The sequence below is a fragment of the Lepidothrix coronata genome, unplaced genomic scaffold, assembly GCF_001604755.1.
Source record: "Lepidothrix coronata isolate B3197 unplaced genomic scaffold, Lepidothrix_coronata-1.0 Scaffold16, whole genome shotgun sequence".
In the NCBI taxonomy this organism is placed as follows: Eukaryota; Metazoa; Chordata; class Aves; order Passeriformes; family Pipridae; genus Lepidothrix; species Lepidothrix coronata.
Window position 1 is genome coordinate 4,724,355 of NW_016690196.1, and position 11,616 is coordinate 4,735,970.

General features: G+C 40.8%; 1 protein-coding gene and 1 long non-coding RNA gene across 7 annotated transcripts; one reads left to right on the forward strand and one right to left on the reverse strand.

Annotated features, from left to right (window-relative positions):
* Positions 1 to 405: 405 nt before the first annotated feature.
* LOC108493333 lies at positions 406 to 3,341 on the reverse strand. 2 transcript variants are annotated; one of them, XR_001873440.1, is made up of 3 exons: positions 3,323 to 3,341; positions 2,358 to 2,441; positions 406 to 567 (listed from the first exon to the last, which is right to left on the reverse strand). It is a non-coding gene; the product is annotated as an uncharacterized LOC108493333 (long non-coding RNA). The 2 variants fall into 2 exon arrangements; XR_001873439.1 differs by lacking the exon at positions 3,323 to 3,341 and adding an exon at positions 3,069 to 3,135.
* A 227-nt stretch (positions 3,342 to 3,568) lies between these two features.
* GPATCH11 (G-patch domain containing 11) lies at positions 3,569 to 11,609 on the forward strand. Of its 5 annotated transcripts, none has more exons than XR_001873456.1 (10): positions 3,585 to 3,821; positions 3,918 to 4,144; positions 5,019 to 5,060; positions 5,140 to 5,260; positions 5,984 to 6,074; positions 7,250 to 7,354; positions 8,078 to 8,159; positions 8,738 to 8,823; positions 10,343 to 10,395; positions 11,270 to 11,609. XR_001873456.1 is itself a non-coding variant. In XM_017806749.1 (9 exons), the coding sequence occupies exons 1-8, from the start codon at positions 3,775 to 3,777 to the stop codon at positions 8,791 to 8,793; spliced, it is 771 nt and encodes a 256-aa protein (XP_017662238.1). In that variant the 5' UTR covers positions 3,585 to 3,774; the 3' UTR covers positions 8,794 to 8,823; positions 11,270 to 11,609. The 5 variants fall into 5 exon arrangements, 3 of the variants coding, with proteins under 3 accessions (XP_017662241.1, XP_017662238.1, XP_017662240.1); XR_001873457.1 differs by lacking the exon at positions 10,343 to 10,395 and having other exon boundaries at positions 11,297 to 11,344; positions 11,474 to 11,609; XM_017806749.1 differs by lacking the exon at positions 10,343 to 10,395.
* Positions 11,610 to 11,616: the final 7 nt, after the last annotated feature.

The following is an 11,616-nucleotide window of genomic DNA, read 5'->3' on the forward strand; positions in this document are numbered from 1 at the left end:
AAAATAAATAAAAAGCCATTTAATCCTGTGTCTTGCCACCAACACCCAAAAAAACCTACAAGAGACTGAAGTAAACCTTATACCACTCCCAATTGCATATAATTTAGCAAATTGCTTGTTTCACAGAGATTCGAAATACATTCAATAATAGCAGAGACAGATGCTAAATGCTCAGAATTAGCTGTTATCCTATTTGAATTTTACTTTTTCAAAATACTTAGTACTTGCCTACTGTCTGCCTACAATTAAACACTTAAGAGCTACAAACTAATACAAAGGCTCTTCAGGCTGAATCTGAAACCATACAGTTGTCATCTGGCCATTACCTGTCAACTGCCTCTGGCATGAAATTAATATAAATGCTTTACAAAGAAGCAGGGAAAAAACCCATAAAATTACCTTGTTGGCAGCTACTAGCACTTTATCCAAAAATCTTAACCACTCAAAGATAAAGACTGGTCTCTTTGCTTCTGTGATTTGAGCTAATGCTTCCTCGTTCAGTAACAAACTGTGAGCCAGCTCCATGACAGGTTAAATTCCAGTTTTATGTAAATTTGTGTAGAAACTCTAAAATAAAAATGTAAATATTAGTATAAAGTATAGTACATCAGTACAAACCTTTGAAAATCAAATTAAAGTTTCCAGCTTGCTTAGACTTGTCTTAGCTAAGCAGTCCCAGATAAAACCTACACATATATTTATAAACTAAGTGCATCCATTAGTATTTCAGGGAACAGAGTTGTTAGTTATAAAAAAAAAGCACCTATGGGCAATTTTAAGGTCCAAACTCTCAGACAAGAAAAATACACTTAAGTCCCCCTTTAAAGAAAAAAAGTACAAAAGAGGTAAAGGAGTCATCTCACTGTCTCCTCTTACATAAAAGAGAATAAGGATTGTCCCAAATCAAGACCCTTGAGCACAATCTCAAAGTTTGGGCATGAACCCAGCCACCTCCTCAACACCCTTCAACAGACAAGGTGTGAAGATGAGCCTACCACAAGTAGGAATTTCCAGCTATCACAAATTTGAGAAAGGTAGGAACAGTGATATTATTTGGCATCACAGACCTAAGACTCCCCAGATCCCACTAGCCTTGCTCTAAGTGCTGTACAAATAAGCCCTCTGAAACCTAGCAAGCCTTAGGTGTGACAGCCTGGAATACAAGCAGTAGCCAAACGACTGCAAGACTCCCCAGCAGGCAAAATACTGCAAATCAAATACCAGACATCCTGCTCAAACACTGAATGGTGGGTAGCTCCAAAGCATGATCAAAAGCACACTGTCAATGTAAGCAAACACTCTGTGGACAACTTAACCTTAGCAAACCACCTTTAAACAAAGTGCAGCTGTTTAATGAAGAGCTGACAGAAAAAAAAACAACCAAACAAAACTTATCTAAAATCACAAAATTAAGTCAACCACCTTCAGAAAAAAGAAACCCAAAAATAAAAAAAAAGCCCAAAATCTGAATGCAGTGATGCTGAAACTAGGATCTCAGTCAAAACAGAGAAAGCAAAACAACTAAGGAGTATTATGTAAGACATCAGCGTTCAACAGACATCATCTTTTGACAGCTGCACAGTTCCACTTGTGCTCTCAAGAGCTCAAAGCTGTTTCCTCATTCATGGTCAAACCCAAAAAATTCTTAAAGTCAAATTAGGTGATTTAAATTATTATTTTTTTAAACAGACACTGGTACGGGTAACATGTTAATACTACAACTGTATTATGGTTCTGAATTCACCTCAAGGATTTGGTGCTGATGAAACTAAAGCATCACAGTGTCTGTAATACTAAGGTTGTTCTCTGCATTTCAGTACTTTGCATAATATTTTTCACTACATTCATCTCCAGCAACAGCTCAGCAAATGTAGAAGAGCCACATATGGAAGCCTGTCCTGACACCTCCAAAGACATCTTCTGGATTTTTTTTTCTCATTTATAAAGAATTGAGGAAGTATTGCCTGTCAATAATACACAGACACATCACCTCAGAATACCTTTTCATGACAGCAGAGAGAAACACAATGAATGACAGCACTACGATTCTTTGGATACCACCCCAGAGATCTACACTGCTTGTCACACCCACACAGCACAGGAGTGCTGCATGACAGCACAGCTCATTACTCCTTTTTCTCCCCACATAAAAGGTTTCATTTACCCCTGGCCACAACCTTCCACACACTCCCATACCTTTCCATCTTAATTTAAGTAACACAAAATCCAAGCAACCAAACCTGCACATACATTCAACTGTGCCACTGAAGCACAAGAGATCAGGCACAAAAACAATTACACAAATATTCAGCTGAAGATTCAGAGTCTAACATACACACGTAAGCAATTCAAAACACACTGGAAAACGGTTTGCTCCAAAATGCTGTGAAAAATGCCCACCAAGTCCTACCGATTCTGGTGAGGGTTGGGTCTTGCTGTGCCTGTTACAAGAAATAAATACACTGTGATCTGCCACAGGATGCACAGTGAAAGCTGATAAAAGTCAACCAGCGCCCAGCAAAGTATGCTGAAGCATTACAGAGGTTAGAAAACATTCAGATACACTAAAATTCCTTTCTATTCCACAGCTGGTTTTCTGTAGCCTAAATCAACTATTCATATCTTCATCACGCAAGCACTTCAGTGGACTGAGAAAGCTAAAAACCAGGCAAGTTTAGGCAAAGTGACACCCTCCCAAAGGGCTGCATGGGGGGAAAAGGCTTTCGCGCTGGGTCCCCCTACCTGTACGGCTACTTTAATAAGCTGTAGCACCTCTCCCAGGGCATCTTGCCTGGTTCTAAAAACCCCACAGGAGGTAAAGCCGCGGTACAGCCCTGGCTGTAAGGGAACGATGCTCAAGGCAATGACGCTAGAGGCAATGATGCTATGAGAATGATGCTAAGGGAGCGATGCGCGCTGCCCTCCATACACGCACCCCCCGCACACGCTCGCCGACCCCCCACACGCCGCCAACGCCGCGGAGCGAAGCGCGGACGACCCTCCGGCCCGCTCCCCGCAGCCCCCGGGCCGGGCCGGACCGGGCCCCGCCGCCGCTCACGGTCACTTACGCTCGCACCGTGCGGTGGCCGCGTCCCGCCGGCGTCGGGCTATGCCAGGCGCGACACCGCGGCCCCGGGGCCGCTCACGGACACGGTCACGGACACGCGTGGGCGCGATGCGCCGCGCTCGCCCCCGGCCGCGGGACCATCCCCTGCGGGCTCGGCCGCTTCAGCCCCCGCAGAGCCCGGGTCCGGCGGGCGGGGTAGGGCGGGGAAGGAGGAGACACGTCCCAGACCCGGTCCCGGTCCCGGCCCCGACGCACCCCCGGAGCACCCGCGGCCCCGCAGCAGGAAGCGTGAGAAGCGCAGGCGCCGGCGGGCGGGGCCGGCCCCGCGCAGGCGCCGCGGTGGTGCCGGGCGGGTGTTCGGTTCCCCTCGGCCGCCGCAGCCCCCACTGCCCCTCGGCCGCGGCTCTGTGGGCGCCCCGGCGGCAGGCGGAGGGTCCTGGGCAGGAGCGGCGGTAGCGGAGTGCGGGAAAACGCGCTGAGGGCGGTGAAGTCGGGCGCGGGTGCTCTGGCGTTGGGAGGGGGCGGCCCGGCGGGTTCACTTGTGTTCGTGCATCAGCCCTCCCGTCCCGCAGGGCCGGGGGGCGGCGGTGGCGGTGGGCGCCTCTCCGTGCGAGAGTGGGATCTGCCTTGTGGGGAAATAAAATGCCCAGTAAGGCGTACTGACGGTGTCCACAGGCAAGGGGCCGGCACAGGGCGGGCGTGCCGACATGGAGGGAGATGAAGAGGAAGACTACATGTCTGATTCGTTTATTAAGTAAGTAGCTGGCTCTTTTTTTCCCCGCTTTTAAGTGATTTTAGGGTTATGGTTTTAAGAAAAGCTCTAATATTTGCTGGAATTATTAACTCCCAGACAGGATGTAAGGCCAGGCTTGCCCATGGTAAGGCGGGTAAAGGAAGCTATTCAGAAAGAAGAAAAGCAAAAGGAAGCCAATGAGAAGAACAGGCAAAAGAGTATAAAAGAAGAAGAAAAAGAGAGGCGAGACTTGGTGCTGAAAAGCGCGTTGGGCAACGAGAACAAAGGCTTTGCTTTGCTCCAGAAGATGGGCTACAAGAGCGGCCAAGCCCTTGGCAAAAGCGGTAAGCTTGTTGCTCTCTGAAGTGTGTGCCTATATTCAGCTGTACCTTTACATTTACGGACTGCAGCTGTCCGTAACTTTCTTTGCAGACAGGGTCAGTAAGTGCCTCTCAGAGTACCTCTCACATTACTGAACTGTGAATGTGTTGTGACAAAGTATGAGAGCGAACCCCTAAACCCAAAGTGAAAACAGTACAGGCTATTGAGAGATGTGAGGGAAGAGCAGTATTTGGAGCTCGACAAATGCACTTCCATATGTGCATGCCTGCAGAAATTGCATGAAGGATGTTTTGATGGTTTTGCAAAGCTAATAGTGTTCCAAAAAATGTCAGCCCCTCTCTTGGAACTTACAGTTGGAGTCTTCAGAAGAAATTGTGCACACTGGCCTACCCTTATGAAGCCTAAATAGATGAAGTAAAATCAGTAAAACAAGGCATCAGTAACTTGCTGTGCCGGGTCTCTAGCAGACAATTGCAAACGAACTGGCCCAGACATTGTTTTTATTCTTCATCATTGTCAAGTTGTGAGATTCTAGACTGAAAATGCTATAGAAGGTGTAACAAAGCAGTCTTCATCACAGACATGTTATACCTGTCACATCAACACCATTTTCTTTCAGTTGGGTCACGTCCTGAAGAAAACATTTAGGAACCCAGCAGACAAGCCAAAAAAGAGAGGGAGTTCCAGTTCAACCGCATCATTTGTAGTGCACTAAATGTATATCAATTTGTGATTTTTCAACTTCCAGCCAAAAAAAATCACAAGAAAATCTACATATTTCATGGCAAAAGCAACTTGCCTACTTTAACACACTGCACAAATCGTACTTTGAGAAAAACTTAATTTCTTTAATTGACTTATTTTTTTCTCTCACAGGAGAAGGCATTGTTGAACCTATTCCTCTGAACATAAAAACAGGTTTGTGATGCTTTCTGATTTACTTAGTTGGGTATCAGAGCTTCTCCACTGGTTACATTCATCTTTTGAACCAACATAGGCAGAAGTGGTCTTGGTCACGAGGAATTAAAAAAGCGAAAAGCTGAAGAAAAACTGGAAAACTATAGACAAAAACTCCATATGAAAAAACAAGCAAATGAACAAGCTGCAGATCAGTTCAGGTAAAGTCATGTAACTGAATTGCAAGCAATGTCTAAAAAACGATTCTCTTTATGCTCTAAGTTTACTTATTCTTTTATTGTGTTACTATTTTTGAATGTTTTCAATGAAGGGTGAGAGTTACAATACAGTGTAATTGTTTCTCAATTCTAAACGAAAAGTTGATGAACATTGCAATGCTAAAAGCATGTGCTGCATCATTTAGTTTTTTGTTAATAACGCAAATAATATACATACAAACCTTTCTCAAGTCATTCACAACTTTTTAAATTGGGGAATCATGCCATCTTTATCTGGATTTTACATTTAAAATCTTGAGCAATGTTGCTAAAACGGTTTTAAAAATCGGGGTAAATTTGTTAAGGTTGTACTGTTTTTGTTTTCTCCCGATTTGCATGAAGTATGTGGAAAAGGAAAGCCTAGAGAAGGCTGTATAATTTGCAGATGTTTAGTGAAACATTTATGTCTGATGAAAACCTGATGAAGAAACAGTGTTCAGCGTAGTATGATCACAAAAGCACCATCTTGAAGTTATAATTCTGAAGAAATAAAGGTGTGCTCCCACAGAAATAACATCAGAATGTCTTCTTAACTCAGATGTTGTCATGGTCTGAGAGAATCAGTAGGAATAGAATCTTACTTTTTCTATTTTACAGCTGTGGACTGTAATGCATGTCTTACCGTGTGTCTGCCTGCTTATTTACCTTTCTGCTTTTTCTTAACAGAATAAGATTCAAAAACAAACAAGAAGAACGTAAGATGGAAGGGGACCTGCGAAAAAGCCAAAGGGCCTGCCAGCAATTAGATATGCAAAAAGTGAGACCTGTGGGGTTTCTGGGGGTTGGAAGGAAGGGTTATAGGTTAGAGATACAGGCTACAAAGTAGTGATTAAAATCTTGGAAGTTGTCTAAAATTGTGGGGTAACTAGCCTGAAGTCTTAATGTTTGGCAACACTTCAGCCCTTTTAAAAAAATAAGAAGTGTATGTTTGCACCATTAAGATAGTTGAAGGTGCACACCAACTTCATGGTAACTTATGTGAGGACCCATGTTTTTGCTCCTGTATTCTTGTGGTTACTTCTGAGCTGTTTGCATATCTTTCAGTATCCAGTATCAGGCCATCCTAAATGATGGCACTGTTTGCCTCAACTGAGGAAGCAACACCATCACACAAAGGTTGATGTTGGGAAGGGACTCTGGAGGTAATCTTGTCCAACCCTCCTGGTCAAGCAGGGTCACCTAAAGCAGGTTGTCCAGAACCATGTCCAGGCAGCTCTTTAGTGTCTCTAAGGATGGGAATCATCATTGAGGGAATTAGCAGATTCACCAAAGCAGCACTTAAACAAAAAATCCAACCAAGCAACCAACAACAAAAAAACTCACAAAACTTAAGTACCTTCCACCTACAAGGAATAACGCAGGTAATAGGAGTGAACTACTATAAATTTTTGCTACTTGAAAACTTCAAGGTTTCTTTTGCTCTATTAACCTTTTAGAAGTTAATACCACCTCACAAGTTCTGCTGAGATTGTTTGATACCACTTAGTTTGCTTCAGATGAAGTCAGCTGAATTAACCTTAGATAATCTTTGTTGACTCTTCTTCCTTTAACATTACCTGAAGTGGATTAGGAAGCACCATGTGATCTCTTGACAAAATAACTTGGGGCAGCATGTCTTTAACTGATAAACATGGGTGTCTGCTCACAGCCTTGGTGGGAGATAATGTTGCAATGTAGCCTCACACATACCAAACACAGATGGAATAGAACTAGTTGTTAGCATGCATTTCATCATTTAAAAAAAAATTGAATAATCCTTCTTGTGGATTGCTGTACTTAGTTTCTCACTACAGCTTTAGTAATCCTTGGTTATACTATACATTCAAGTTTTAAAACTTAACACCTCACCTTCTAGAAACGGGTTTTATTTGGCACCTTACAAGAAAACCTACAAAGGCAGATAACATCAATTTAAATCCCTCATTATTTAAGGACATTGAAGTTCCCAAAGAGACTTGGTTTTGGATAGAACCTGAAGAGGAAGACAAAAAGGATGAGGAAGACAAGGAAGATGAATGCACAAGCTCAGACTTAAGTGTAAGTTCTGCATCTAAATTAATGGCTTGATTCAGAATTAAATTTAATAATCCCTTAAACAGTATGTATGTATACATATATATATAAATGATATATGTATACATGTCATTTTTCAAGCTGTAGTGAAGGGCCTCTTTGCAATCTCAAAGCAGTGATTCTTATAGCAGTCACATGATAAAATATAAAACATTAAACCACTGATTTATTGCTCATCTGTTTTGAGGCTGATCTATGCAAGATCATAGTTACTTGCTTTTGAGTTTTAATTTTGGATGCCTCATCTGATGTCTGAGATTGAATTTTGGAATCACCGAGTAATTTCTGAAAATGCTTTGCAGATCATCTCAAGCTTGACACAGGAAATTCACAATTTTTGAGAACTAGGTTACACAGTCAGAGATTAGGTGTGAAAAAATCCACAAAAGATACTGTATACTTGAAATCAGGTAGCTAAGTAATGTTTTTAGGTAGCTCTCTTTAGTGCAGATTACTTAGCTGGAAAGAAGGATGAGCAAACAACAGCAAACAACAGTTAATTTTCCAGAGATGATGAATTCCTGTGCCCTATTCTACTGATTTGGAAAACTTCATGTCTTACTGAGCTACAGTGTTGTGTAGCTTTTCAATAGCAAAAGGTTAAAAATTTATTTTAGCAAACCAGTAGCTTAAACTGATGTATGTCATGTGAGCCCCAGATCATTGCATTCCTGTATATATCTCTAGGTATCAGAAAAGCTACACATCCTGACAGCCTACTTGAGAAAAGAACACTTTTATTGCATTTGGTGTGGAACAACCTATGAAGGTGAGAGTAAGCCAGTCTTTTGTGTTTTGCTTTGCTTATGCAACTCAACTCAAATAGTAGATAATATCCCTTGTGTTTCTCTTATGGCAGTATTTTAAATTTACATAGGAAACTTATCTTGCAGGCTACTGGTTTTGCATAAAGCTTTGTACATTTTGATTGTAAGGCAATTTTTAGGTTTACATGCACAAAAAAACCCCACAACCAAACCAACCAAACAAAAAAAACCCACAAAAAATGAAACAAGCAAAAAAAAAAAACAACGAAAAAGTACACAACAAAACACAGCCAACCATATTGAAATTTATTTGAATTTCTATTTGTATTAATTTAGTTTTGAGAAAACAAAATTCAGGTATTTAATACTATGTTTCTGAAACAATTAGAAAACTATACATTTCCACTACACCAAAGAGGATGGAATTTTTTTCCTTGTTTTAAAACAAATTTGGGAGTTAATATCTTGTAAACCTTGAATTCTATTTAATCTGTTTTACATGGATTCTACAAATATTTCTAGCAATCATTTTTTCTCCTCTGAGCTGGAATTACTCACTTTCTCTCTGCTTATCCTTTAGACTCTGAAGATTTATCTTCAAACTGTCCCGGAGACAGTGCTGCAGATCATGACTAAAACCTTTCTAAAGGAAGGAGTCCTAAATAAGTATGTATAATCCATAATATCTTTTAGAATGTTTGGAGCTGTGTTACACTCAAGAATTCACACCAAAGTACACAGAAGAAGAGTTAGGTTGACAGGTTAAACTCACATTTTCTGTTTGATGCACAGTTTAATAGGAATTAAAACTTTGTATTTATAATTAAACTACCATAATTGAGAGGTAGGTTAAGCCTTCCACATCTTTTTTTATGCCCCGCCCAACTGAACAAGATCAGCCAATAATAAAATTCAAGTCTGAGTAAGGGAATAAATAGTGGCAATCCCCTTGTTGTATAATGTGTTAAACAGGGTTTTTCATCTTTATGGATATGACTAAATATCAGATTCTTTTTGCTTACTATCTTAAACTTGGTGGGAAAAAAAGAAGTTTGTGAAATATTACAGTGATGTTATTTGAACCAATATTCTGTTGTACGTGAAGGTGCATATTTTACATAACTAAAGAAAACTAGATCATGATGTTGTGTTTTCATTTTCTTAATATAAAAATACATTTTAGTAGAACTTTTATTTTTAGGAAACAGCAGTTGTTACTGTAAGTAGCCATTAATAAAAAGGTACTGCTGAAGTGTACAAATACTGTTGAGGAAAAATGTATCAAAACTACTGGGACAAGCTCGATATTACGTAACAGGAAGAAGATAATTGGTGCTCTGTCCAAAAACTGTAAAGGATATTCAGACAAAAGATTGTCACATATCCACCCTCATATTATGAATAGCTTTATAGAATCATAGAATTGTTCAGTTTGGAAAAGACCTTTAAGATCTAGTAAAATCGTATATGGCAATTATATCTCAATGGGTAAAAGAGAAGAGAAAGTGGGTAGTAACTAGTAATATATGTGGGTGAGGATATAATTTCTCACAGATCTTGACTACTGCAAAGAAATACTAATCAGCCCATGGGAAGGCTCTGGGAAGACCTTACAGCAGCCATCCAGGGGAACCTACAAGAGAGCTGGAGAGGGACTTTTACAAGGGCATGTCGTGTAGGATGAGGAAGGGAATGGCTTCAAACTGGACGTGTGCAGGTTTAGGTTAGATATTAGGAAGAAATTCTTTACTGTGAGGGTGGTGAGGCACTGGAGTAAGTAGCCCAGAGAAGCTGTGGATGCCCCATCCCTGGCAGTGTTCAAAGCAGTCTGGTCTAGTGAAAGGTGTGCCTGCCCAGGGCAGCGGGATTGGAACTGGATGATCTTTAAGGTCCCTTCCAACCCAAAGCATTCTATGATTCTATATGTATGATTCATGATAATGAGAAAAAAACTCAGAACTGCTGAAGGCCTTACAAAAGTATGTACATTCAGATTCTTATTTAGCAACAAATATTCACAGTAGAACAGCAATAATTTGCAAAGAATATAAAAATTAGCATGCATTAATTTACATTATTCCTTTTAAGCAATCACCCACTTTGAACCCATTTAACATTTCAGGAAAGGCATACAGTACTTTACCTATTTTTCTGATTAGAAATCTCTCTTCATTTGCCCTTATAGAGTTATATGTTGGCTCTACAGCACTGAACAGTTTGACAAGATACAGCTCCAAGGCAAGCAGTTGGAAGGACTAACATGCCTGTCTTTTCGCCCTGCTCCTCACCACCGCACACACAATACTTTGAGTTCAGGCAGCTCTGAACTCTTTGAAGTATATAACTGAAGAGTAACAGAAAAACTGCTGTTAACTTTTGTGGGGCTGACAGTGGCACCACCAGAGGTATTCAGTACACTGAATTAAGGGTTAGGCATTCCTCAGTATTATAATAGGGATTAAAACCTAGCAGCATAGGAAGGAATGTTAAAAGTGCTCTCTCAGCATAGGACTCCAAATGATTCCTACTGAGGAAACTGGAGAATTTTGCTATTAATAGCACCTTAAGTGTTCCTTTCAAAAAAATAAAAACAAACCAAACCATCAAAACCCAAGTTCTTCAGAAGTTTAGAACTTTCTCAAGTAGATTTCCTAGAAGCTGAACATTTAACATTTAAATTCTTAATAAATGCTTACTTTAAAAGTATATCTTATTAAATTTCAGAGCACTGAAGGTGCTAGGTCATCAACAGATGTAAACAGATAAGAAAGCTCACCTTACAGTACTGAAATTCAGTGAAGAATAACCCGTGCCTATTCCTAGTATCTTTTCTACCAAAACTAGTCTTAGTTTTAATGGGAGCATTCCAGTAATTATTAAAAGTATCACTGAAAAATCAGAAAGGTTTGAGTCACATACCAGAAGACAGCACTTCTTCCATGGAAAGCAACAGATAACCTCAAAGAATACTGGATGCAGCACCACATCCAGGGATTTGCCACAGGCCAGTTAGCACTTAAGCCCATCCACATAATCTTCTAACAGAAAAGGACTAGCTTCTTTTACTTATTTGTAGAATACAGTTCAGCTTATCCACAGCTTGTATTTTCAGGTAAAAATTGCAAGTGATTTCTTGCAGAAGTATCCAGTTCTGGTCTGCAGCCAATGGACATGAATGGTGATGTGGCCTTCAAGCTGTCATGTCATGTCATGGCTGGGCTTCACGAACGAAGATTTGGGAAGGGCTCTACCCACGTTTGTTGCAAGCGCGTTGGTGGCTGAAAAGGCCAGTACGAGACAGGCACGTCTGGTTGCACCTTCGAGCTGACAGACTCGACAATGGCAGGAAGGCAAAGCACCAAGGAGAAGACGTACCCCAAGTCTTGCTGTTGCTTCTTACATCTATTGTTATTTTGTCAGTTTCAATAAATCCATGAAACTCTGGATTTAAACACAGTC